We start from the raw sequence: 26,925 nt of genomic DNA on the forward strand, positions 1-26,925 counted from the left end.
CACATTTCAGTTTCTGTTACGTTCAGTTTATCTCTCTTTCTCATGCAGTTTTCCTACATGCCTCAGTTGAAATTTCAGTCAAATTTGCAACCATGTTCACACACTCCCTCACTCATCAGACATCTTGTTAGCATATATGGGGCAGAGCAAGGGGAGGTATATGTGTGTGTGTGTGTGTGTGTGTGTGTGTGTGTGTGTGAGCGCGTGTGTGTGTGTGTGGCAGGGAGTCAGTGGGTGTCTCCAGAACAGGAGCGCTGTAGAAAGTGACAGAACTGGAGTGATGAGTGTTTGTGACAGTAAGGCAAAGAGGAAGACAGAACAGGAATTTGGAACCGTGAACGTAACCTAACATCTAGGTGAGTGTTACAAATACTTCTAAATGAATTCTCAGTTCACAGCACTATGATGATTGTATGTAGCTTAGCTTTTGATGAACCATGACTTTTGCTATAATCATCAGTGCATGTTATGATGATACTGACTTTTCATGGTTTTTCATTTACTTCCTGCCTTTATTAAACTGTTGTTAATGTTTGATTTGTACCTTTTATTATGCTGTACTTTATACTATTATACTTTATAATTGTTATACAGTTCTTATTTTTTGTGTTAATAGGTTTTGTTGTTGTTGCAGAACTACGTTTTTCCATGCTGCCCTAATACTAGGTAGGTTTTTTCTATTGTTTAATTTTATTTAATTCCCAGTTCAGTTTCATATCATGCGTGCTAGCAGGGTTAGTGATTTATATCATCATACAGCTCTACAACACAAACAGCTCTATGTTTTGTTCTCCATGTAGAAAGAACAGATTCTATCTCTTATCACCATCTATCATGCTCTACCTGTACAGCAGCAATCTGTAGATATATTTAATGTTAGGAATTCACAATAGAATTTTGCTGTGTAAGATTAACAGACTAGTACAATATCATTTATTTATATCTACATACACATACTTTATTACTAGGTACACCTGCTTGAAAATGTATGCAGTCTAATAAAAGAGCCCTGCAGTAAATCCTACCTTCATGAAGGTTATACTGTTTAGTTTTCTGTTTAAGCTTGTTTAGAGAGGTGTTGATTTAACTTTATGGTCATTGTGGAGGCTGTATTTAATGATGCTGTTAAATTGTATTGCTTCATACTGAGAGGTGTTTCTAATATGCTGTCCACCTCAGTGACGATAGACTAAATATTAGCTAGGTGTACCTGAGAAAATGCCAACTGATTGTCTATATTAAATGTCAAAAGCAACCAAACAGCAGAATAAGGAGTGATTACAGTGTCAAACACAAATAGAGATGTGGAGCCAACTGCAATTTTAATATCAACTCCTACATGAAAGTGCACTGCTACAAATGTATACATGGACAGCTCACCAGGCACTGAAGTCTGCTGACTGAGCCATAAGACTCTGTGACCACAACTCTGTGTTCATGGAAATGTGATTTACACTTATGGGGGAGACCAGTCTCGTCAGCGTTGTGTCATATATTGGCTCACATTGTCTGTATTCATGTGCAGACATGATGCTGTGTTTATCTCATTTAGGCAGTCAGTAAGGGATGTGAATAAGTATGTGACCAAGGCTTTATGTACGATTACAATGATAAGACTTGATTTGAATAGTAAAATTTTTATTCTAAAATGTAGTGATAGTTAGATGTTCCACATGTCAGCTATTTCTTGTATGTAACTCCAACTGTAACCATTACTTACCTGAGCTACTGAACTATATGAAAATATGTTCTGTAGTTGGAGAAATAATTGAGAATTTGCAACCAAGAAGGACACTGGGAGAGGGCCGTGGAAATCTAAAAGCTCCATATCAGGTCACAGATTCTGACAGGTCAGGCAATATAGCGTAATAGTGGGATTCCCATCAATGGTTACTTGTGCAGTTGAGGAAGGTGAGTTGAAACAACAGACATACATCCCCATATTAGCTCTGCTTTTATCAACCAAATTAATTGTTTAAAATCCAGGAGTACCAGAATCCTCTCGGTGGGGTAGTTAGTAAGACATCTGATGAACGAAGCATTATTATATTATTTAAGTACTGAGTATTTTTGGTTCTTTAGAGCTGTGTTTCTCAGCTCAAACCTCAGCTAACAGGTCTTGCAGCAATAAAAACAGTGTGACATACAGCCACTGCTATCCATGCAGCCTGGCAAATCAGTCTTAATCATTCTGGTTATTTACCAGCTAGCCAATGCTGTCAGCTCCACGCTGGCCAACAACCAATGGCCTGTAGCATGCCAGGATATTTGTTCAGTTCTTACTCCTTACTAATTATTTCCTTGCTGACAAGCAGAATTTGGTTATATCCCAGACTCTAGGGCTGGCCCCGTTGGGAGAAACATGGGAGAAACTTGTGTGTCCTGGCAGTTTCACACAAGAGGAATAGTACAAAGTGGTTATTTCAGCAAAAAAGAGATTGACAGACACATAGATAAACACTAATGCTCATATCTCTTTGGGTTCTTAGACATTCCCTGACCGTATTGCCTAACTAAGCATGTGTAGTTTCCCAAGAGCTGGTATGTGGCTAGACCACAGGAACACGCTTTGACATGTTGTTTGTATAAAAGAGACACTGTAGAGAAATGGGTTTTTTTTCTCATTTGGCTTTCCAGAGAATGAGGAATAAAGGAAATTATGCAACTTGAAAGGCAGTAGAGCTGAATGTAAATATATGGTACATGAAATGCCCTAGCTACTACTGTATGTCTGTCTTGCTCTTATTGTTATTACTGCGTGACTGTGCAGTCGAAAATCCAAACTTTTAACCCTACAAGACTGTTGTACCAAATATGAGTCAATTACTGCCAAGAATAATACAGTTCAAGAGGATTCATCATCATGTTATCATGTTGCTGATTTCATTCTTACCATTGTCAACTCAACTGCATTTCTTTACCGTTTCCTCAGCAGCAAAGTAGATTTGTAATTGAGCAATAAAGATTAACAAGCGAGACGATTATGCTCGTTTCATTTAGTCATTGTACATGAGGAAAGGGAGTGGTGAATTATTAGCTGTCTACAGGGACTGGTCATAGCATCACCATCACCATCAGACCACCATGTGAGTCTTTTCCACTGCATGAACATGCATAAAAAAACCTCCAGCTATTGCAGAAGGTAAGAAAAGCATTTAGCTTTCAAATGTGTGCACCAGTAGGCCTACCTCCTAACCCTAACTGATTTTAATTAGTTCTCAATTAGCTTCTTGTCACTGTCTTTTTTTCTTTCAGAGCACCAATGTCAAACATGTCCGTCACCTCAAATGCCTCAGAGCTGATCTGTCCCCTGCTACGTGAGATGAAGAACCACAGCCTCAACAACAACACAAAGGCCAATATGGTGGTGGTTTGCATCCACGGTCTGGTCTCCTGCCTGGGGATTTTGGAGAATGCCCTCATCCTCTGGGTGGTGGGCTTCCGCCTGCGCCGCCGCACCGTAGCCTCTGTCTGGGTGCTCAACCTGGCCATGTCTGACTTCCTGGCAACTCTGACGCTGCCCCTCTTTACCTCATACCTTTACTCCTCACATAGCTGGGAGCTTGGCAACCCTCTTTGCAAAATACAGGCTTCCATCTTCTTCTTGAACATGTTTGTGTCAGCCTTCCTGCTGGCAGCCATTTCACTGGACCGCTGTCTTCTGGTGGCCAAGCCAGTGTGGAGCCAGAATCATCGGTCAGTGGCAGGAGCGTGGAAGGTGTGTGTATTGGGTTGGCTGTGGGCAGCAATTAATACATTACCTTACTTTCTGTTCCGCTCAGTTACCACAAAACAGGATGGCAGGAAACTATGCTATCATAATTTTGCCTTCTATTCATCTTCTGAAGACCTGATGAGAAATTGTGAAGTGAGACAGGCAACAACAGCCATCTCCAAGTTGCTGCTAGCATTCCTGTTCCCCCTGGTGGTGATTGCAGGGAGCTACATCCAAATTTGTGTCAGCCTGAGGAACAGGAGGAGGAGGAGGAAGCAGAGTGCCAACAGGCTCACTGATGCACTGATTGTGTCAAACAAAGATGGGACAGCGGGAACTACAAATACCCCTACAACCACAAAAAACACTAATATCTTTCTCAAGCCTCTGGCCTCCGGTCCATCTTTGTCCCCTACTTTGTCCCCTATTAGCTCTAATCCGACCAATCACAGTCAGCTGTCCCAGAGCTTTACCAAGATGGTGACATTTGTGGTTGCAGCATTTGCACTGTGCTGCGCTCCCTATCACATCTTCTGCATGATCGAAGTGACAGCCCAGTACTGGGAAAAAAATCTCGGCGTGGTGGAGGTGGGACTGCCCCTAGCCACAACCATTGCATTCTTGAATCCAGTGTTGAACCCTATTCTGTACGCTTTCAGCTGCCCAAACTTCTGTGTGAGAATACGACAGAGTCTGGGAGCAGTGTTTGACGGTCTGGTAGAGGAAGGAGGGGAGTTACTGATGGTGCCAGGGAGAAGTTTAAGAGCTCATATTAGGCGTAAGAGCAGTCGAGATGTGAGCCTTCCAAATCCAGGGTCATCAAAGGGTTCATGTTCACCCTGTCAATCACGTGACATCCAACCCCCCATCCCGCTGCCTCCACCCACTGAAGGCCTCAAAGACAGTCACATGGAGCATACAAGACAAGAGTGAAAAAATGAGGTGGAATTTAGTTGAGACACTATTGGATTTTTGGCTTCATGATTGTTTTAGTGAAATACTTGTCATGTCTTAATGTACATGTAGGCAATATTCAATGGAAGCCCTCTGACCTATCACATGCTTTTTGTGGCCACCACAAAAAGCATGTGGGACAGGAATTAGTAGTATAGTATTAAACATGGCTCTATGGATGGCAGTGTTGATCTCCAGACTGAGATTTCTCAACTATTATTGGATGGATTGCCATGAAATTTGTTACAGACATTCGTGGTCCCCCTCAGGATGAATTGTAATGACTTGATTCTCTGACTTTTCATCTAGTGCCATCATCAGGTCGACATTTCATTTTGGCCAAATACCTGCAAAACTAATGACATTCCCATTTGCCTCAGCTGTACTTTGTGTTTTGTGCTAATTAGCAAATGTTAGCATGCTTGCATGCTGAACTAAGATGCTGATCATATGTGAAAACATTACACCTGCTACACATCCGCATGTTAGCATTGTCACCGTGAGCATGTTAGCATGCTGATTTTAGCATTTAGCTCAAAGCATTCCTGTACCTAACTGCAGCCTCACTGATCTGAACGCATGGCTGTAGGCTTTTGTCTTGTTGTTGTATTATGTATGTAGGGACCTACCCCAATATTTGCTTTTAGACCACATTTAAATCTTGTCAAAAATATTTTGCACAGCATTGAATGGCTTCACTCATCACCATAAATGAAACTTATTTTTGTTTGCCGGTATCACTGGTATGAAATTTTGTGCATTTTGTGCAGACATAAATTATTGCTCTGGTTTGGTTGCTTTGGTTTTTCAGTCACTTTTTTCAGTCAAAGGGTTTACCAAAAAACCTTTTAGTGAAGTCTGCTAACATGTTGCTGTAGATTGGGGGTTCATGCTATGCAGATATCGGCCACCAGAGAGCAGTATAGCACTTATTACATAGACACAAATCATAAAGTAGGATTATGCTTTTCAGGTCCTGTAATCCAGGAGCACTTTAAATCTGAACTGCTGAACGACTGACCACCTTTCTGAGTGATTGGATTTTATCATATCTGATTTCCATTTTGATTAACTGTCTCATCACCGCCGCCGCAAGTGTCTGGTTCCATCACACTCAGTCGGACACACCCACACACAGGCTCAGGTGTAATGTAGGCCACAGCAGTGCGGGATTACCATGGAGGTAGTTGTAATTTGGAGAGAATACTGGAGAGTGAAGATCCAGAATATAAAGACAGAGCAGGATTAAACCTAACGGGTCAGACTGACATACAAAGCTCCACTCTCCTCTCAGCCATTCAGTTCCAGCAGATTATCTTTCTCTCGCTCTCCCTCCTTTTGGGACTATCTCTCATTTTCTCCCCTTCTGAACTCATCTATTTCTCTCTTTATGTATTTTTGGCTGTGCAGCAAGGCCTTTTTTTCTTTGACGTGATGGAGCAAACAAAGACACTTACAGTGAACTAAAAGTGACCGAGAAACAGGAATGAAGAATGAAGAAGGAATGAACACCAAAGAATGAAGAAGGGAAGAATTAAGGATGGAAAAGTGTTGTCAGAGGTTGTACATTTCACTAAATTGTGTTGCAATCAGAAATTTAAAACATCATGATTTCAAGATTACATTAGAAGTGCTTTGAATGGATCTTTTAAGGGACTGTAGATATTTATATTCCATGTCACTCTTCCCTTGCAAGATTTATTGCAAAAAAATGATAAAATAGTTATAAATGATCATCATAATCAACTGGTAGTTCATAGTGCCAAAATGTCAGTTTTGAGAAACACAGAAAACATTGCATTGTTATGGATATAAGTGATTGCACATTATCTCTACTAACGGTCATCCCCACTTTCAGGACAAAAAGATAAATGTGTCATATATAATTAGCTAATAATGTAATCAAAGTTCAGCATGACACGTGTCCAGTTCACTCCTTCGGTGGCAGTAATAACCACTAATTTTATAAATTTGGCAATTTTAAATACCATGTCTAATGTGTGGTTTGGTGACTGTTTGATAATTATTGTTCCATTAGGTAAGGCAAGACAAGCCAAGGCAAGTTTATTTGTATAGCACCTTTCAGCAACAAGGTGATTCAATAGGCTTTACATGAGACATAAAAAGCATTAAGAAAAGAAAAACATGGCAATATAAAAAGACATTTAAACAGGATTTAAAAGAGTAAAATAAAATAAGCTAAGACGGATTAAACAGTAGACTATAACTTATGTGGTGCATAAAAAGTGAATGCTGCTTTAAACCAACAGCAATATTTTAAAGTAAATTATTTGACACACAGGAAGCCAATGTAAAGATCTGAGAACTAAGTCCTTTAATTCTTCATATATTCTTAAGGTGATGGTGGCTGATTTTGGAATTGTCCTAATGTAGCTATTGAAATGTATGTCTGAGTCCAGACTCCAGCAAGATTTCTGGCTTGGTTTGTGGTCTTTAACATTAGCGAATGAAGCTGAGCACTTACTTTTCATCATTCTTCTTTGGCTCCAAAAAACAATTACTTCACTTTTGTCTTTGTTTAACTGAAGAAAATGTTGGCCATGGTTGCCTGGTGACATTATGTATAGGATATTTTACTGTTTTCCGAACAGTAAAATATCTGTAATCTGATCTAGTGGGAGCATGTAGATGTTGAACAGAGGCCTGAGAACAGAGCCCCGGGGGACTCACATGTCATTTTTGTGCTCTCAGATGTGTAATTACCAATCAACAGGATTTAAACTACTTTGGCACTGTGCCAGAGTCCCACACAGTTTTCCAGTCTGCCTAGAAGTACGTTGTGGTTGAACGTGTCGAATGCAGCGCTGATATCTAAAAATAATAAGACTGAAACCTTTCCACTGTGTTTAAGTGGAGGTCATTCAAGACCTTAACAAGGCCAGTCTTGGTGCTGTGGTGTGGTCGAAATCCTGACTAGAACACATCAAAACATTGATGTTTGATTGTTGAAAACTTGTTTAAAAATGGAGGGTTTGATATGGGCCTATAGTTGTTCCTTAGTGAGGTGTCTGGATTGTTCTTTTTTATGAGTGGCATAATAACTGCAGGTTTTTAAGATATTATGATTTAAATTTGGAAACATATATGTAAAAATTGTTTTGCTTTGCCTCTTTAAGTTACTAACGATGAAATAAGTTAAACCACTTTAATACTGTATTTTGACAAGTAAGGGAGAGGGGATCTAAAGAATTTATTAATAACTCTGGGGAGGGTCTTTTTTTTGCAGTGAAACATAAGGTTCACCTTACGCCCTACTCCAATAATTTTTGTACAGTCCTTGAATGATTGAGTAATGAGTGGATGGAGGGGATAGAAAATCCAGGGGGCAAGGAAAAGGCCAATAAACATATATGAGTCCAGTGAATAGTCTCAATATTTTCTGGTGTAATTTATAGAATCTTTCTAAAGAGACATGAATGGAATATTGTAGATGTAGGAAAGATTAGAGGTACCCAGACTACATAAGAGACAGAAACACACAGATAAGGATAAAGATGATGAAACAGCAGGAGAACAGTGGGAACAGTGACGACGTGAGATTATATAAAGCGCTGTGAAAAGCAGTTGGTACAGATGAGAGATAAGGAAAGAAAAATGAATGCTTTAAAAGGGTTTAATGCACTGCTACAGTACTTATAGCTGACAGATGCTGACTGGGGAATTAAAGGGCATTGCATGCCAGTGATTTTCTTTTAAACATCATGCACTGAAGTATACACCCATGCATACACACATACAAAAAAGATTAACTGGTATTTGTTAAAAAACCAAAAAAACAACAAAAACTTTTTATACTGCATGTATCATGTCAATGCAAATTCAACCAAAGAGCTCAAACATAGCACATTGTGTGCACACACAACTGTGTATGTATATTATAATATACATTTCTGTAAATAGAAGGAGAGTCTAATAAAGTTGCATATGCTATGTTTGTTCTTTATTATGACTGCAAGTATTTACTTAGTGTGTATGTGTTTAAATTACCAAACAGGTTCATACTATACAGAAAATAACCACTATATATTTATTTTATGTATTTTATTTTCTGACCTGTTTTTATAGTGTATTGTATAATATTTTTTGCTAGTACTTTCTCCAGTGTGCACTGACGTAAAGGCGAGCTGCTGTAACAAAGAGTTTCCCTTCGGGGATCAATAAAGTATTTCTGATTCTGATTCTGATATTATGAATGCACTGACGCAAGATTACTGGGCAAAGTAATGAATTAATTTCTTGTTGTAATTGTTACTGTTTTACTTACCCCTGGGCTCCAAGGTAGGACCAGGATTTGTTTTGGCTTCAGGTTTGTGAAGAAATTCCAGAGTGTCCCTTGCTGTGAGATTATAAAGGTGGTCGAGGACAGTTGCAGAGGCTGAGCGACACTCCTCCTTCTGTTTTATTTTTCCTTTTTATATGAAATATCTGGCCAGAAATATCTGGTTTGTTCACAGCTGTATGTTTGCCAATTCTGGCGAGAATACCAAACTGCTCTGTTACACCACATGCAGCAGCATGTGAATTTGTTTGCTGCTGTGATCTGTTAACACCATTTTAAAAGGAAGTGGGAGTGAACTTTGTTGGTTAATTTCCTGTTCCTGTTAACGCTGAACCTTGGGTCAGACTTCAGTCAAACAGTCATATAGTAATCATATCAATCATTATCTCTTTTTAAGAGATAACATTAACACTCTAACTAGCAGTCTCATGTACTATTAAAGGCCTTTATTCAGAGTTATTCAGGAAGTAGGCTACTAAACTATTCACAAATTTGTTTCTGATTTGTTCTTTAGTAACTGCTCAGGAATTTGTGTTCCTTATTTTAAAATGTCACTGCTAAGGCTGACTAAGTAAAGCTTAGAGTGACAAAAGTTCCACCAAGACAATGTAAACTGAGTATTCACTGCACGAAGGATTTAGGTAATGTGAACTGATGCAATGTTTGCTAAAACAGAAGCCTGTGGCCACAAGTGATGCTAAAATGGTACATGTGTAACAGCAGCACAAGTAAAGAAGAGTCATAAAGTCAGCAAACTGACTCCATAATGCCAGTTACGCTGCAATATCTAGTTTGCTAACGTTAGCCACCATACGTTTCTGGTCATACCAGAGCACATAAGACTGTAGCAGCAATGCATGTGATTGCTTATGAATTCAACCTTTCATTGGAAGAAGAATGTGTTATTTTTTCTTTCAAAAGTTACAAAGTTTCACTTAAAAACAAGTCCTTTATTCTGGTGCGAACCAGGCCAAATTTTTCCTTTTTTTTTTTGCCTCACTAGTAGCATCTCAAAAGAATTTGACAAAGACTGACATAATTCTTGTTCTAGAGTAACTCAATGCTGAACTTTGCCCTTATTGCTCTCAACCTAATGCTGCGTTGGCTTAAGGTATTGACTGTTGTTGCTGCCAGATCTCTGAACCAAAAGATACTGCAATATAAATACATGGTTAAAGTGCATACCATACCATAACCACAACAGCCACACTTTCTTGCATGGCATTCCTCGCTCTCCCCATGTTTCCTTTCTCTCACCACACTGTGACATCTACTGTGAAAAAAGCCTATGCTCAAACCAACAGAAAAATGTTTGGCAACTTAAAGGTGCATTGTGGAAGAATATAAGAGTTTAAAACAGTCTAAAATTAACTAAAATTATCAACTGAATGTGAAGAGATAACACTTTTGACGTTATGTCAAAGACGTCTATGTATTGTGTTGCAGAAATAGCTACTGAAGTTAGCATGCTAACCAGCTAGCCCAGGCCCGTCCTGTCTCGTAATACCCCTTTGTACCTCAAGTCTAAGAAATAAACAAAATAAACTCACAAAATGTCAAGAAAGGAAATATTCGTAGACCTATTTTCCATATTAAACAGACAAATACAACTGTACACCTGAATTCATGTTTCCCTCTTTTACCGACCCAAGACCAGCTTAATTGACTTGTTAACTCATCGTAAAACACACGTTGACATTCAAACTCGAGAGAAACAAAATAAAACTCATCAAAACCATCTCGGTTAGTCTTTCTACTGTTCCAACAATCTCTTGTTTGGTCCAAATATATCCTTAATTCACCGAGTTAGATGTGAAAAATATTCTGGCTCTACGCACTGTTGCTGCCTCTCTGATGCCCGACCTCCCTCTCGCTCCTCTCCTGCAAGATGCCTCTCCTGTCCCCGCCTGAACCCGCCGTGTCTTTGTCGTCCTCAGGGTCAGAGTCCTGCCGCTATAAATTACCTCGGTACTGCACTCCCTGTCGTCAAACTGGCCCCCATCAGTCCCGGTCCTGCCATGTTCACTGGGAGGCTGCTGAGCTAGGTACCGTTGCCCGCTCTCCTGGCTCCGGTTCTGGTGCCCATTCCGGTGCCCGCCAGCATTACACGCTGTGTCCCCCCCACCCTGGGCCTGAAAACCTTCTCCTCCCTGTGGTCCAAAGCTCCTATGCTAGGACTGCTCAGTTAGCTGCACAGCTAACTGAGCTAACTAGCTAAAGGCAATTGGCAGCAGTTATGCCATGATATGTGATATGCTGCCCCCTACTTTTTTAGAGTATGAATTCAACAGGTGGAGAGTAGTCTCAGTTCTTACACACTGCACCTTTAACGCAAATATTTTACACTTACAAAGCCCACTTTCAACATATCTGTTATTATAAAGCACTTAGCTGCATCTTGTTCCAGTTTTTTTCCTTTTAATTCATTTTTCATCAACATTCGCTTTTTTCCCTCTGTTATTGCCATCCAGAGGTCAACAGTGACAGACTTCACAGGGGGATCTCATGGATTCTGCTCTATAGGGAGCAGTTTGGTTTTCACTTTTACTTTGGACTACAGACCAAATCCAAAACAGCATAGCCTTCTTATTTATCTTTATTCTTTCATACCTACCTGTCAGCTCTAGCTCTGCTGAGCCCTTCCCTCCTCTCTGTCTTCTTTTTGGGTTCTCTTGAAGGGATCTACAGTGGATCATTTGCCAGGCATTTCCTGGCATACATAATCCTATTTATATTAACTTAAGCTACATTCAGTTACATGTGTGGCCTTAAGTTCTTACACTTACTGTAACTGTTCCTGCCCTACATATTTTATACAGAGTAATGCAATTTTATACTAACTCAAATTGAGCAAAAACTCAAAATGGCCTTCTTGGTATCATACACTGTTGGCCATCATACTGTAATACAAGTAGGAAGTGTGGTGTGTGTGTGCTTGTACACCCACTGCACAGGCCCATGTGGTGAATGTAACAAACAATGCGAAGCGCTATAAAGTGCAAAGGATTGAGGACAAGCCTACATCAGCATCGGAACAGATGAGATCAGAGAGAGACAGAGAGGAAATAAATACGGGATTATTGGAGATGTCACATACATGGACAGAAAATAGTGTCAGGCTTGAAAAAGACAAGATGTGTGTAGTTTTTCCATGAGAGGCCAAGTTACCCAAATACACATTAATTAACATAGTAATTAACACCAAGAGTTTCAAAACATTTGTCCTTGTGGCTAAATTTATGTGGCTGAATGATTTAACATCTGTATGTGATAGCAGTATTTACAGGGAGAGAAACCAAGAGAAGAGGTGGATAGAAGCCGACAGATGAAAAAGTGAGTGATGAATGTAGATACAGGAGGGAGAGAGAGGGATGAGAGAAGGAGGAGCAACAACAGTAGGAGATATGCATCAGATTATCAACCAGTGTCAGATGCTCTAGAGGCAGATAAAGAGGAGGAGTGGACAAGAGTGTGACAGGAGGAGAGACAGAGAGAAAGAGGACGTCTCTGTGCATGCAAGCTGGGCTGCAAAGATGACCGACGCGAAAAGCGTATCATCTGTGGAGGTGCCAGAGGGGAAGTTAATGAAGAAGGTCAGTGGATGTACATGCCAAAATCTGAGTTTGTGGTGTCCTAAATCCTGCCACTGGTGCTCCTATAAACTCAACATGATATACTATGGCGACCCAGTGTTGGGCCTGGCTGGCATGGACACACTTTTTATTTGTTTACAACTTCCAAATTGAATTATTGTTAAATTTTCATTTATTTATACACAATATCCTTCTAAAGCTATGTGTGCAAGAAAGTAAAACTGACAATTTCCATAAATTACAGACTGTCAACCAAATTCTACCAATGCAGGAACTTGAAAATGGTATTAAATGGTAAATGCTATTTGTTCACCTCCAGTAGGTGTTGCAGCTTCTTCACCTCAACCTTTTTCTGATACCTTTCTTTCTAGGAATTTTGGTGCATTTAATCTTGTGCAATGAGTTCAGTATATTTCAGTTTATTCAGTCATTCATAATCTCTGCTGCATGAATAATCATCTCTCACCCAGTTCTCCTCCTCTTGCTGTCCATTCACTTTTCCGTCTATTATATGTGGAACAACTTTCCCATTTCAATCTCTTTATTCGTCCTCCGTTCTCCAGGGTTCCATCAAGAAGAAAATTGAATCACTGAGACGATGGAGTTCAGCTAGTATAAAGAGGCCTCCAAAGCCTAAGGCCAAGACCTTGAGTCTATCTTCCCCTGTGGGAGACCGTAATGACCTTTGGCTGCAAGAGGGAGACAGGAGAAAGCTGCGGCCCATCGTCGACTCAGTCTTCGGACAGGTAAGCCACTGAACTGGGCATTACATGTACCTCAGGTGCACAAAATGGAATGGCATATCAGTTTCTATGAATTGTTCACTATGTTGAAAATGACACTATCTTTTTGGATACTGTCATATATATATATAAATATAAATAACAAACTCAGCTAGAGAAACAGTTTGTCAATACATGAATGAATGAGTGAATGAATGAATGAACATCCTGAGTCTCTGTCTCTGAAGAGGAGAGAGAGCGGCTCACTGCTCCAATTAGTTTCAATAGCTATGAGCACATTAGCGCAAGTGGGAGCCGTTGCTTGGCTTGTGAACAAAACTTTGCCAGCTATCAAACTGTTACTTGATTTAAAGGTACCCTGTGGAGTTGTTGACCACTAGTAGTGATATGGAGCAATGGGTCCCCATTTGTAAGAACATGACACCCCCAAATACAATAACAGAGTTTTTTTCAGTCTTCTAAGCTGTTTATAAATAAGAATATTTATGCACTTAACTGGAATCCAGAATGACTTGCGTATAAACAACAGTACAATATTACACTGATATTACAAGCAAGCAGCAATGAGGAGAGCAGAGGTGTGAACCATAATATCCTGACAATATTCCTGTGACCCTGCTGTGATCACGTAGAGGAGAAATAACGTGATGGTAGGAAGGATTATTTTTTATTTCAAGTCTAAATCATGTTAAGAGCAAGGAGATCAACACATAATTAGATTTTTCATAGACTGACGGAATAAACCCATTTCTGAGGGTCAGCCCTGCTTTTCTCATGTAGTACAAACACCTGACAGAGACAGACCACAGGCTGAAAACATGTAGACTAAGCTGAACAAAACAGTGAAAGAGAGTGTACAAGTCAGAAAAAGAAATAGCAGAAAGACAAAGTTCATTCTAAACGAGAGTCAGACAACTGAGTGGTCACAGTGAGGAGATCATCCGAGCTTTGGCTGCTCAGACTGATTTCACACCCTGACCTGTGACCATATGATATGTAAGCATATAGTACACAGAGGGGCGAATTCACAAAAGGATTGTGCAGCTTTTGCGGCCGCTAAACCTCCATAAATACGACAAAAAGCAACCGTGTAATTCTCAAAGCACCCGCAAAAGGTGAACTGCACCCCTAACTGCGCTGCCGAGCAAATAGCGTCTCGGTGCTCCAGTGATATTTGCAGGTATGTAAATTAGGTAATATGTAGACATATGGCGCAAAATTGGCCCCTTTCTATGCAAATGAGTCTAATTGAAAAACAAGGTCAAATTCACAAACACCAGCTTTAATAGCCACACGCAGTTAAGAGTGAAATTATTAGCTGAGTTGGTGGTAACTGACGCACATTTATAAGGGGTGTCACACCCGGACTTTCCAGTGATCATGGCAGCAGTGATTGTTGCCAGACGAAGCAATAGCGCATCACAGTACATCATATGCGCACAGGTGGCACAGAGACAGTAGGCCTACAATACGTGATATTCACCACGAGGGACTGAAACTGTAAAACAACATAAAACTTGCTGCTGTGAGAAACAGAGACGGCGGTTACCCAGTGTAACAGTCCAGCAGAGAGAGAGAACACAGCTCTCCATGCGCCCAGAGGCATGAGGGAGAGCACACAGTTAAAGCACCACAAATAACAATCACTCCATACAGAGTCAGTCATAGAAAAATAAGAGACATCCTGCAGATAGAATCGAATGAAAGAGCAGGGGGAGTTATTAGATCTTTAGAATACTTATAATTAGATTAAGCTCTATTTCAAATCAAACATCTCTTTCCACATGAGTGGAAAGTATTGTTCTTGCAACTGCATTTGTAAAAATTTTTAACTCAAACATTGCTTAACTATGTCATGTGATATGCTACTTCAGCACACCTTTGGAACAAATATTACTGGGACCACTGCAGAAAATTGCAGATGAACATTTACAGACGCAAAACAATTGCAAAGTGCAAAACTTTATGGGCGTGTTTGTGCTGTAATATCATTAGAGCAATATCGTTTGTGAATAGGACCTTGATACGGGGCAGATAGCAGATGCAAATGATGCGCAATTCATTCTTTGTGAATTCGCCCCAGAGTCTCTGTCTATGGGAACATATGAGTGCACTAAAAATGCAAATCTGACAGAGTGAGAAACAGATGGGACAACCAGAGTGGGAGGACAGAAATGAATGTCCTTTGAAAATAAAAGTTCACTATTCTGCCAGAGCTATGCATTTTTTTTAAGACTGTAAGTGTGGATGCAAAGTCAATAATTAAAATTGGAAGATCACCAGATTGGGCATTGATGACTTTACTGTGTTTGCATCATCTTAGATGAATCAGTATTCTGGCCCATGCATATGCTTTAAAAAGCGTTATGTTATGTTGACCATCTGGTGCTTGTGTGTATGTGTACATACATAAATGCATACATACAAGCATGCAGATGTGTGAAATATCTGAATGTGTGTATTCAGATGGACTCTGTTAGACCTTGATCTGTTCTTAGTTCAGCTTTGCTTGGACAGCCAACCCGTTCTCATTCCCAGGTCATCAAATACCAATGCTTTGTCACGCGCCTTGGTGTCTCATACAGACGCACAAGGTACCCTTCTGCGTCTGTATGAGACGCACCAGACTTTTAACTAACTCCAATGTAAAACCATCCGTGACAATATTAGAAGCTCAGAGGAACTGCTCTGGCTGTCCATTCACTCTGATATTAACCTGACCGGAGCGCTATAAGTGTGAGCATCAGTCCCAACCTTGGTGCATGTTATAATCCAGTAACAAAAGAGGCTACAGACATGGGACCAACTGCGAGCTCTTGACTTGAGCTATCATGTGAGCATAGTCAGCAACTGGGGCTGCCGTCAAATGAGATAAGATACATTTGATGATCCCACACCAGGAAAATTTGCTTGTTACAGCAGTTCAAGATTCAAGATATATATATGCATAAGAAAGAGCAGGAGGAAGTTGCATAAGAAAGAGCAGGAGGAAGTTGCATAGTGTAAATAAATTTAATTGCACAGAAAATAATCCTCACAATTTTCATTGAAAAAACTATTTCTAAACTAAATCATGATGATGTGACATTTGTTGAGGTCATATAGATATAGATAAATATGAAGGACAGTTGCACAATATAAATATAGATATAATTAATTGCACAGGATCATAAATAAATATGGTTACAATTTATTTTCACCCATTTAAAAATTAGATATTTAAAATCTGATAACACAAATGTGTTTACCTTCCCCTTAAACTCCCCAGTGTACTTTCAATTCAGTATTTACAACTCCCAGTGAAAAACACTAATATCTCCTAAAAACTACTATTCCCTAGAGGCCCGCCATGCAGCTCGATACAAACCAGCACCACAGTTGTAGTTCTTCCAGTTTTCAAAAGTAGTGTTGTAAATAGGGTTGTAAAATAAGATATATAACATATCTACTACAGCCAAACTAGTAACTACACTTCATCTTGTTGTCATGTTAAAAAGTAAAGATCTTGGTTTATTTCAGATATTTTAGAAAGTATTCTAGAAATGGGGTTTTGTGTTTGTAGTTCTTCCAGTTTGAAAAGTAGGGTTGTAAATCTGATTGTAAAAAGATATATCTACTAAATATAACAAATATGTAGTACAGCCAAACAAGTAATTACACTGCATCTAGATAATCTATGTTAAGAAAAAGTTAAATGTTGGTTCATTTAAGATATTTTAGCCAAAACAGGAGTTCAACACCCCGTAGTTTACAACTTCCGCATTTGAGAAATGTTGAGGACATCATTGAAAGAAAACATGGGTATTAACAATGAGGGAAATACTTCCGGGCGGCGGGTCCTCGGTTCTCCAATAGGACTGATGCTCACAGCGTCTTATAGCGCTCCGGTCAGGTTAATATTGGAGTGAATGGACAGCCAGAGCAGTTCCTCTGAGCGTCTAATATTGTCACGGATGGTTTTACATTGGATTTAATTGAAAGTCTGGTGCATCTCATACAGTCGCAGAAGGGTACCTTGTGCATCTCATATAGACATAGGCCTACAAGGGGCGTGACAAAAGGGGCGTGACAAAACATCGGTATTTGATGACCTGGTACAGCAACCTGAAAGGAAGGTGTCTTTTTTTAAATTGTGGTTTATTTTAACAGCTCGTGTGCTGAATCTACACTTTCTGTTCTCATTGGATTGGTCTGGATTTTAGCCATATAGTTCCCACCACAGCAACAGTTCCTGACAACCCAAAGTTTGTGTCTACATCACCACCTGTGGTTATGCAGTTACTGGACAGGTTTGTGGTTTCATTGAAGCAAAGAAAAAATCCATTGTTTTTAATTTTCTGATTGATCGATTGAACTCTAAATTCCATTTTTTTTTTTAAAGAACAAGTTCGGAGCATGGTTCCTTTATTATACCTTTCCAAAACTAAAAAGCACAAGAGCAAAATTGTAACAAATTGATTTAACAGTGTTCATCTCTTCTAACGAAAGCTGCAATCGTTAGCATGTCTGGCTAACTAGCTGACTACCTTCAGTAGTAAGCAAGCATTACTTCTGAGGCCAAACAACATCATTAGGTGCCTGTTTTATTTGGACTTTTTGCCTGCAACATGCAGCTTCAGCCTGATATTATGTATGTAGCTATCAAGTGCATATTTAAGACCCCTTTACAAGATTCTCATTGTAAAACTAGTCAGCTGTAAACATTTAAAAAATAAGCCTGGGGGACGGTGTTTTCAACCAGCTCATGGAGCTGACGTTAGCTTAATCAGCTAGCTAGCTACAGCTAATAAAATCTCCCAGCAACAGTTAGCAAAATCAACAGTTGTCAGCTGGAAATGAGAAGCCTGCTTTTGTCTACTTCTGTGTGAAATCAAGAATTTTGAGTGGTAAATCTGACATCGTTATTATAAACTGCATATGTGCCATGTGAGAACAGAAAGCATGACAGTGCACAGGACTTAGTGAACGGTCAATTTGGGTCACATGGGTTTCAAAATGTCTCTTTTGGTCATTTGTTTACAATCACAAGACATTCATCAAGGGTCCACTGTGAAGAAAGGGATGTCCTGCTGTGTTTTTCTTTTCCCTCTGTTTTTCTTTTTTTACCCTCTGTGAAGGACATCTTGAGAGCTGGTTAACTCCTGATTGAAGAAGTTTTAGGAGACCTGGATGTCTTACGCAGAAGCATATAATGAAGTTTTTTTGGTTCGTAAGTCCACACCTCCACACCAAGAGATCAAGAGAACTGCCGAGAACAGGCACTCGGCCGTGGGCACAAGCCCCACTGACCTCCCTCCTGGCTAGCTAGCAACTTCCGCATCCACTAGCTTGCTGTCATGCCATTTTGTGTAACTTCTCTCTGCTGCTTTGGTGCTATGGGAACAAAAAATGCAAGCAGCCGTGGCCATTGCTCTCCTCCTGGGCCTGTCTAGTGCATAGCACCGGTTAGCATCATAGCTAGGCTAGTGTTAGCATTTAGCAGATGCCTGGAATGGTATAGCCTATCAGAGGCAGAGTAGGGGCAGGTCTTCCCATAAGGCATACTGGGTAGGTGCGCCCAGCCAGTCAGTTCAGTCTCTCACTCTCTCACTCGCATCCATGCTCTCACCGGCACTGGTCAACCTAACACACAGCAGTGATGGGCAGGGCATCCATATTACCTTCACATCCTCTAGTTCTCATAGTTCAGGTGAGTTATCCATACAGTCAGCAACAAATGGAGTGCAAGATTAGAAACTGAAGGAAGGGAGGGCCGGGATGAGGGCTGGGGAGTGATGGATGACTGGATGTCATAAAGACAGAGAAGAGATTAATTGCAACGTAAAGGGAAATTAGAGTTTAAATGAGTGAGTGTTATGTTAGTGCTAGCAGAGTAGCAGGAATACACAAAGGAACAGTACCCAAACGCAGACTAAGAAGCAGAGCTGGTGAAGTTCAATGATTTAATGAAGAGCAGAATGCTTACATGGAAAATCAGGCAGGGCAGAGGACAAAACCAAGGGAGCAGTCCAAGCTGGCAAATGTATCCAAAAGTTAAAGTCAAAATCCAAAATCCAGCAAAACAGGGAGAGTCCAAACCAAAGAATAAATCCAAACACATTAGGAAACAGAGAAAATGCTGGAATGTATGGCACAAAGCCAAATTGGCAAAAGGACAAACTGACAAAGAAACAAGGGAAGCACACACAGACTATATACACTCAGGTGAGGGGAGATAACAGACACAGGTGAAACTAATCGGGGTGGGGGACAGATAATCAAAACTGGAGGGGAAACCACACAAAGACAGGAAGTAAAACTACAAGACACATGAGGAGAAGAGTGTTTATCAAAATAAAACAGGTAATGCCTAAACCAATACCTCAAACCATGACAGTGAGAGTACAAGACAGTCTGTTAGACGCACATCACTCAAACTACAGATTACACCTGAGGCCTAGCATGCATTTCTCTGAAATCTTAACTCTGACGAACACAAATTAGTTTGACAGTTACAGTACATCAAACTGTAAATGAATGTTTCACTCAGAATCAGTGAGAGATTTAATCAGTTTTAAAGTTAAGACTCACGGTGACCTACATGCTAATCCTTTTTGGCGCAGGTTTAATTACTCTGCTTAATTTCTAACTATCAAATGCAAAACATGGCTTATAAGTCAGCTTATTCACAGAAACAAGTTAGTTACTACTGAGTGGGCAAATTAAATACCCGTCTGTATTATAAGATAGTTTAACATGGTGAGAGTAAGTGATTGTTACTAGTGTGGTTGTTGAATGAAAGTTGATGCTGTTATTGTTAACTCAGTATCTTAACATATACTTATCATGATGTAACCTGCTTCATCATCTTTCCTCTCCTTTTCTGTCTGTTATTCCTCCTATTTGTTGTCTGTGTGTGTGTGTTTGTGAACAAATTTTTCAGCAGCAGGACATATTGTTAGTAACAGGGTGTTAAAGGCCATAAATTGTTAATAGCTGGGTGTTATAGATAAATGGAAGTGATATGGTATGATATGGCTAACCAACACTACTAATAATGAAGACACAAGCAAATAAAGAGTGTATTACAGTATATGGCAAGTCCAAATAAAACGACAAAATACGATGTTTGTCCACACCCTGTAGAACGACACATTGAAGCGTTTTCTAATTTGACGCCACTATCAGCAGGACAACATAGTTTGTCTATGCCGTTTGTTTTATGATGTGACAACCCTATGGTTAATTTTTTGTTGAATTTAGGCACAAAAACGACTTGGTTAGGTTAGAAAATGTGTGGTTTGGGTTAAAATGACTACTTCATTAGGGTAAGGGGACCTTTGTCATCATGGTTACAATAATAATCAGGTGGATAAGTTTAGGAAATGTCATGCTTTAAAAAAAAACAACATTGACTGATGGTTGGAAATGGGAAATGAACAGCGGCCTACCATGTTAAAGTCTGATGTTTTGGTATCCCATCCGTCCATCCCAACCGCCTCCTTACACTCACTCTATAATACCGTCACCTGACTTCCTTCTTGGATCCCATAATAAACACGGCTGCTACAGGGCTTTGTCACTTGAATATAAACATGTTGTTTTGGGGCACTTGTTGAAATGACTATTGCTGTCATTCTTCTTGGGAGGACAGTCCTGTATAAAGACATGCACATACTGTATACTCTCTTTTAGCGAGTATTCAGACCGAAAACATCCCTGCAATGCGAGTGTGTTGGTGGGGGTCAATTTTTTTAAGGTACAGTTTAGACAATGAAATACAATCCAGGAAATACATTTTGAGTGACTAATCCATGAGCTTAGGCTTACCAAATGCCAAAACGCTACACATTGGTTTATAATACTCCTGCAGGTTTTTTTGCCGGAGCACCCTGCGTCGGCACCCTCACTGTGTCACAGGACTGGCCTCATTCTAATGAATGAGAGGAGTGCGTTTTTTCATGCAGAGCCAAAGTCTGAATGCAGCCTTATGCTCCGGTCCTGAAGAAATGTTATTTCACTTTAAATGTATTTTTAACAGTGACAAAAAACTTTAATCTGAAACTTGAAGAAAGAAATTTTTTTTTTTTTCTGTGATATGGCTAAACCAACTCTTTAAAATGCTGCTGTATGTCTACACTGGAATTAGTTTCAAGTTGCTCTCAGTGTTTCCAAGAACAATTTACAGGAAGATAGAAACAGACACACAGCTAAAAACAAGGGCAACAAAGCTGAACAAAGATAGGTAAAAATAAACACAGAACAATCATGTACATACAAGTGGTGTATATATAAATATATATAAAAAGCGACAATGGCCAACAACATACAGTGTCTATATACAAGTCAAGGATCACACAGCAGGGTATATATTTCACAATGATGAAAGATATGCATATGTTAAGAAGTGTGTATTTTAAACTGTAAGTATATCATTTATTATTTGCAGGTAAGTGGTTGTTTTAGTGTTACAGGGTTATTGACACTATATGACTGATTTAACTGTTCATCATAGTGATGGCGTGTGGAAAGAAACTGTTCTGGTTGTTTTGGCATATAGTGTACTGTACCTGTTGGAACACGTTATGTCCAGGGTGTAATGGGTCTGCAGTGAGGTTTCCTACCCATTTCCTGACTGGGGATAGTAAGTTTTGTAATCTCCTTTAGCAGTCTTTGCCATCAGTAACCAGTTTCTGTACTAATAGTTTGGCAGCCTGTTTTCTGATGAGTTTAGACTGGCTGGTTTAACAGATAACAGCTGCATGCCTGCCTGACCAGCATGTAAAGAGCGTTTTACAGTATCTATACCTGATGTGCCTGAAGAGTCTGCTGCTGGCCATTTTGGTGGTGAGATTAGCATTTGGTGGTTATTATTGATATTGGTCAGTGAAATTTCAGCACAATACTTCTAGGAAGGAGCAGTTATCCAGGTAACTAGCTACTGGCTTGCCATTCAGATTTATATCCTTCAATCTGTTGCAGCTATTGTAGCCAGAGATGGAAAGCACAATTGAATACTATACTCAAGTAAAAGTACTGTTTCTTTAAAGACATTTTACTCAAGTAAAACTAAAAGTACTTGTGTAAAAACATAGATAAAAATAAAAACATCTTAGATAAAAATAAAAAGTAAGTCAGTTAAATGTACTCTGAGTAAACGTTACTGTGTTATATTTTGGAAATTATTGGAGAACACCTTTAGGTCACAACTGTATTAATCCAAAAACACTAGTGGAACAACATTATGTCCAAATCAACAATAAATTCCATTTGTATAGACAGAGTTTGCAGCCTGTGCATATCACTGATTATCAATTATAAATATACGCAGGCCTTCCTCTATATAGCCTTACTAGAACTAACCAGAGAAGAGGACAAAACTCTGCAAATTGCAAAAAGCAATATTAGGCTGCATAAATTAAATAGCTTTAACAGCAGGATAAAACATTACCAAAACAGACAACACAGATATTACACAGGCACTTGCATGTCATATAAAGACTTTAAAATTGTCGTACATCTGGCAAATGAGTTTCATCTGGAAAATCCATCCATCTTAGGATCCTTTATAATAGTGACCGTTAACATCCACAATCTTTTGTGGTCTTTTTGGGGCTTTAAAATTGATTCATTTTGCATTCATTCACCATTTGCTTTTTAAAAAATCTAAAAATTTTATCAAGCAACATATAAACAAACAAACATATCAAGTCAGACTTTTTACTGTTGAATTTCAGTATTTGTAGACAGCGCATACAAAGCAATGAGAACAAAAAACAAGAGCAGCTTTAGTAGATAGAATTAAAAGCGGGTTAGTTGATGGACCATTACCACTGGGGCACTCTTAGCAGCAACAGGTGTGTCCTATACTCATGGATGGAGATAGAGAACATGCAGTTCCAACCTTTCTGTCACTTTCCATCCCTTCATCTTATCTCTAATCCATAGGACCCCCAGGACCTCAGAAAACTCAAATGTTCACATGAAAATGCATGAACAAAATCTGGACAGGTGCAAAAGGCATTATCCTCCTTTTGGCAATGGGTAAATGGGTGAGAATGAGAGCAGGGAGTGTGGGACAATCCAGACAGCCATATGTGGTTGCAGTCTGTAAAATTGTCATGTTAAATTTAAATCCTCTGCTGACCGCACCAGCACTTTTTCCCTTATATGAACTATTGCTGTCGGCACAGTTTGGATTTAAAGTCAGGTCAGGTGATAAAAAGGTTTCATGAAGTAATACTTAGTTTATTATTTAAACTTTTCTGTGTCTTACACACATGCACAAAAGGACTATTTGCTGAATTAGTGTTAATGTTGCATGTGTCAAGCAGGGAAACAGGGAATACGAGGGAATAGGACCCAAACGCAGACAAAGAGGCAGAGCTGGTGGAGTTCAGTGATTTATTACTAGAAAGGCTTACAGAGATGGTCAGGCAGGCCAGTGTTGAAACCAGAAAAGCAGTCCAATGCAGGCAACCAAATTCAAACAAAGTCATACATCATAAATGCGCATCGAAAGTGTTTGTGTAATTACTCTCACTTCCAGAAGGGCAAGGCAAAAGTTCTGCACTCCAGCTATAAGTTGTTGGACCTAAAGTTACATGAAATAACATTTTTGGCCGCTTGGGGGCAGTAGAACAAGTTGTAAACACAACATTGACATATTACAGTAGCAAACAGTTGCCTATTTACACATCCAGGAGACATAGAGCAACAGTAGCATTCATTTAGAGTCATGTTTCTGGACACGTGAGAAATGTAAGTACTAAATGATCTGATTTTTTTAGTTCTGTTCTGTCTCTTCTAAATGCGCTACCTTGTTCACCAGCTAGTCACTAACTTTGTCTGTCTGCTGTTGCTGGGCAGGTAGTGAACAGTGGGTTTTTAAAGTGTATTTGCTGAAAAGAGCCTGCCTGCCTGCTGCTGGAAACAGGGTTGATAAGAGCCGTGAGAGTGAACCAAGACAGTAAAGTTGTGGGCAATAAAACCAAAACAATGAGCTGAAATAAACTATATGCGGAGGAAGCAACATTATCATTCATTTGGAGTTGTGTTTCTGGCGACCTGACAAATGCAAGTTCTATATTCACTCTCCTTTTAGCTCTACTATGTGTCTTGTTAGCTTACTAAATGCTGCGCTATTTTCACTAGCTAATTGCTAACTTTGTTGACCTGTGCTGGCCTTGCATACAGGAGTAAAGCTGTGTTCACACCAAACGCGAAGCGAATATTTGGCTTGCATTACTTACACAAGTTTGACCGCCAAATCATTTGTGTAACGCGAGTAAATACAACCTGTGAATATTCACCCCTTCTGGTTTACTACAGTGGTATGAACCCAAAATAAACTGAGTTTGCTGTGATTTAATTGCAGAAAATGGATCAAAAGGATGCCAAAATAACTACTTCATGATACCAATTTGAATGACTTCATGCTTTGTCAGGTCTGTCCGCAAGACAACAAGCAATTAACTTTTAAAATGCTTATTTTCTGAATGGAGTTCGGATCGATCAGTATTAATGCTAGTGCTAACTTGGTTCATAGTAAAGTACAACCGATAGCTGGTATCAAGTAACAGACACACATTTTCAGAACTTAGCTGGTAGTCCTCACTTACTTTTCGCAATCTCCTGTTTTGCCTGTTCTCTGTATAAATAGGAAGTAGTAGTTATCATAGAGCTCTGGGTGCCGGCAGACTTTTTATGTAATCGCACCGGGCGAAAAATTCGCTTCGCATTCCATGTGAACAGACCTTAAGACCTGGATTCATCAATAACATTACCATTTTTTTCCTACCATTGTTTTTTTTTTTAATTTAGTGTTTTTGTTACAGTCACTACAAATAAGTGTATGTGCTCATGTAGAAAGAGCTGATATTTAGAATGGAGGATGTGTTTATCTTTTTCAATCATTAACTGTTGACAGCTATGTTGTTATGTTTCTCATAAATGTGTGGCTCTGGCAGGTGATAAAGCCTTTATCTGTGTACGATGGGCCATGTAATTGTGGCAACTCAAACCATTGTTAACTCAGCTGGGTTCAGCTCAATTCTGCTCCGCTTGATCCCCCTCCCTGCAACTAATCTTATAGATGTCTTAGCGGATATAAGACATAGGCTATATATCCACTTGCCAGAGAGATCAGCACACATTCAAGGTCAGAAGCAGTCTTCAATGTGTATGTATGGTACAGAGTATACAGATAAAGACTGAATGAAGAGATAAGCACTTTATATTTCTGTTGAAGCTCTGACGTCAAACAGGCTTAGTATACTACTCATAAGCGTGTTATTACCCATCTTCAATTTACTGGGATTATGGTACCAACCTTTTGGGAGATGCAAGTTGTAACAATTTGATGACATTGATACTATGCAGGCTGTAACTGGTACATAATCACAATATGATGACTGCAAAACTGCCCTAATTCTTTTAGATTCTGTTTGGTATAAGTGAGTATCTGCATAGTCACCCTGTTTGCCTCATATGAACTGATTTACAGCATTTGCCATAAATTTGTGTTTGTATGTCAACGTGTAAGCATGTGTAAGCATGCAAATACACATGGAAGCAGCCCATCTCAGCCAAAATGTTTGACCTGACCTACACCAAAGCTGTTAGCATAGCATGGCAAGCAAAATCCTGACTTTTGGAATGTGTCCATCATGTTGTTTACTGCCCCAGCACTGGATTTTCTGTTGGCCTATCTTCTATCTTTGTCTTTCAGGCATCTGGTGTGCTTGCTGTTGTCGAGGGATAGAGGATGAATTCTCACCCAACCGCTCTGTTTTGGGTTTTATAGCTGTAAAGCTTTGTGTTCACACCGGGCTGTTGATTGAGGCAGGGTGTCGGTGCTTTTTTCCTTGGAGCAAGACAAAAACTATTTATCTTTTTCTTTCTGTGTGCAAGTGCTATCCTGCAAGTGAATGTCTCTACTTTTTTTATGCCTAACTATTTGTAATTTTGCAAGACGTCTCCACTAAGTACCACACTAAGCCATTGATGCAGTTAAATGAAGCATGATGAGATGAAGCTGTAGCATTCTGTGCATGTTTGTGAAATATATGATGGGATATAATGCATGGGAAAGCCCATTACAAGACTGAGGATTCCATGTGCTTATCTTTTGGGTGTCCAGCTGGATCAGTGGGCTAAGGCACATACTATTATATAACGGACACACTGTGGATTCAAATCCTTTGTCGCAAGTCATCTCATCACTCTGTCCTCTGCTTAACAGATCCCAGTGGATTTTTTTTTTTTTTTTAATTCCCTCAAGTCCATGGAAAGGTCAGACTGCAGGGTCAGGTGGAAAATCATGTCTTTGAGGCTGGTAGAGATCCAGTGATTGTGCCATCGGTGCACAAATGCACAAATCGGTGCTAAAATGATGGACTTATGTCTTCAATAGCAAGGCATGAGGTTGACATCTGGTGGTAGTGCATAAGTATTACAATTGATCTTTGCATTAGCAACAATTTGAGCTCTGCTGCACTCTTCTGGTGATACATCAACTGTGTAAAGTATGGGAAAGCTGCTCATTGATAAATCTTTATTCCTGCAAAAGTACCCTAGGAATTAAAAAGTGTGTAGCTGAATATGTATTCTCATTTCATAAGCTAAATTTATAGCATGTAA

General features: G+C 39.6%; 3 protein-coding genes across 5 annotated transcripts in view; 2 read left to right on the forward strand and 1 right to left on the reverse strand.

The window, feature by feature from the left end:
• Window positions 1-26,925, reverse strand: part of vwa11 (von Willebrand factor A domain containing 11) — a 47,518-nt gene that overhangs the window by 15,753 nt on the left and 4,840 nt on the right. The window contains exon 1 of one of the 2 annotated variants that reach the window (XM_044190194.1): window positions 8,955-9,215. The exons of the other annotated variant lie outside the window; for it this stretch is intronic. The gene's annotated coding sequence lies outside the window, so the exon portion shown is untranslated. Of the gene's footprint in view, window positions 1-8,954; window positions 9,216-26,925 lie in introns of those variants that run through there. 2 annotated transcript variants of the gene reach the window in all.
• LOC122873463 (prostaglandin D2 receptor 2) lies at window positions 101-8,620 on the forward strand. 2 transcript variants are annotated; one of them, XM_044190196.1, is made up of 3 exons: window positions 101-356; window positions 617-666; window positions 3,256-8,620. In XM_044190196.1, the coding sequence occupies exon 3, from the start codon at window positions 3,263-3,265 to the stop codon at window positions 4,646-4,648; it is 1,386 nt and encodes a 461-aa protein (XP_044046131.1). In that variant the 5' UTR covers window positions 101-356; window positions 617-666; window positions 3,256-3,262; the 3' UTR covers window positions 4,649-8,620. The 2 variants fall into 2 exon arrangements, with proteins under 2 accessions (XP_044046131.1, XP_044046132.1); XM_044190197.1 differs by having other exon boundaries at window positions 635-666.
• Window positions 12,414-26,925, forward strand: part of cabp2a (calcium binding protein 2a) — a 28,219-nt gene continuing 13,707 nt past the window's right edge. Inside the window, exons 1-2 of the mRNA XM_044190200.1 lie at window positions 12,414-12,562; window positions 13,126-13,308. Of these exons, the coding sequence (XP_044046135.1) occupies window positions 12,503-12,562; window positions 13,126-13,308 (243 nt within the window). The 5' untranslated portion in view covers window positions 12,414-12,502. The remainder of the gene's footprint in view (window positions 12,563-13,125; window positions 13,309-26,925) is intronic.

This window comes from Siniperca chuatsi, linkage group LG3 (genome assembly GCF_020085105.1).
Source record: "Siniperca chuatsi isolate FFG_IHB_CAS linkage group LG3, ASM2008510v1, whole genome shotgun sequence".
NCBI classification, from domain to species: Eukaryota; Metazoa; Chordata; class Actinopteri; order Centrarchiformes; family Sinipercidae; genus Siniperca; species Siniperca chuatsi.

Bases quoted from the DNA above. Each gene is read 5' to 3' on its own strand.
- LOC122873463 (XM_044190196.1), top strand. From the start codon at position 3,263: ATGTCAAACATGTCCGTCACCTCAAATGCCTCAGAGCTGATCTGTCCC.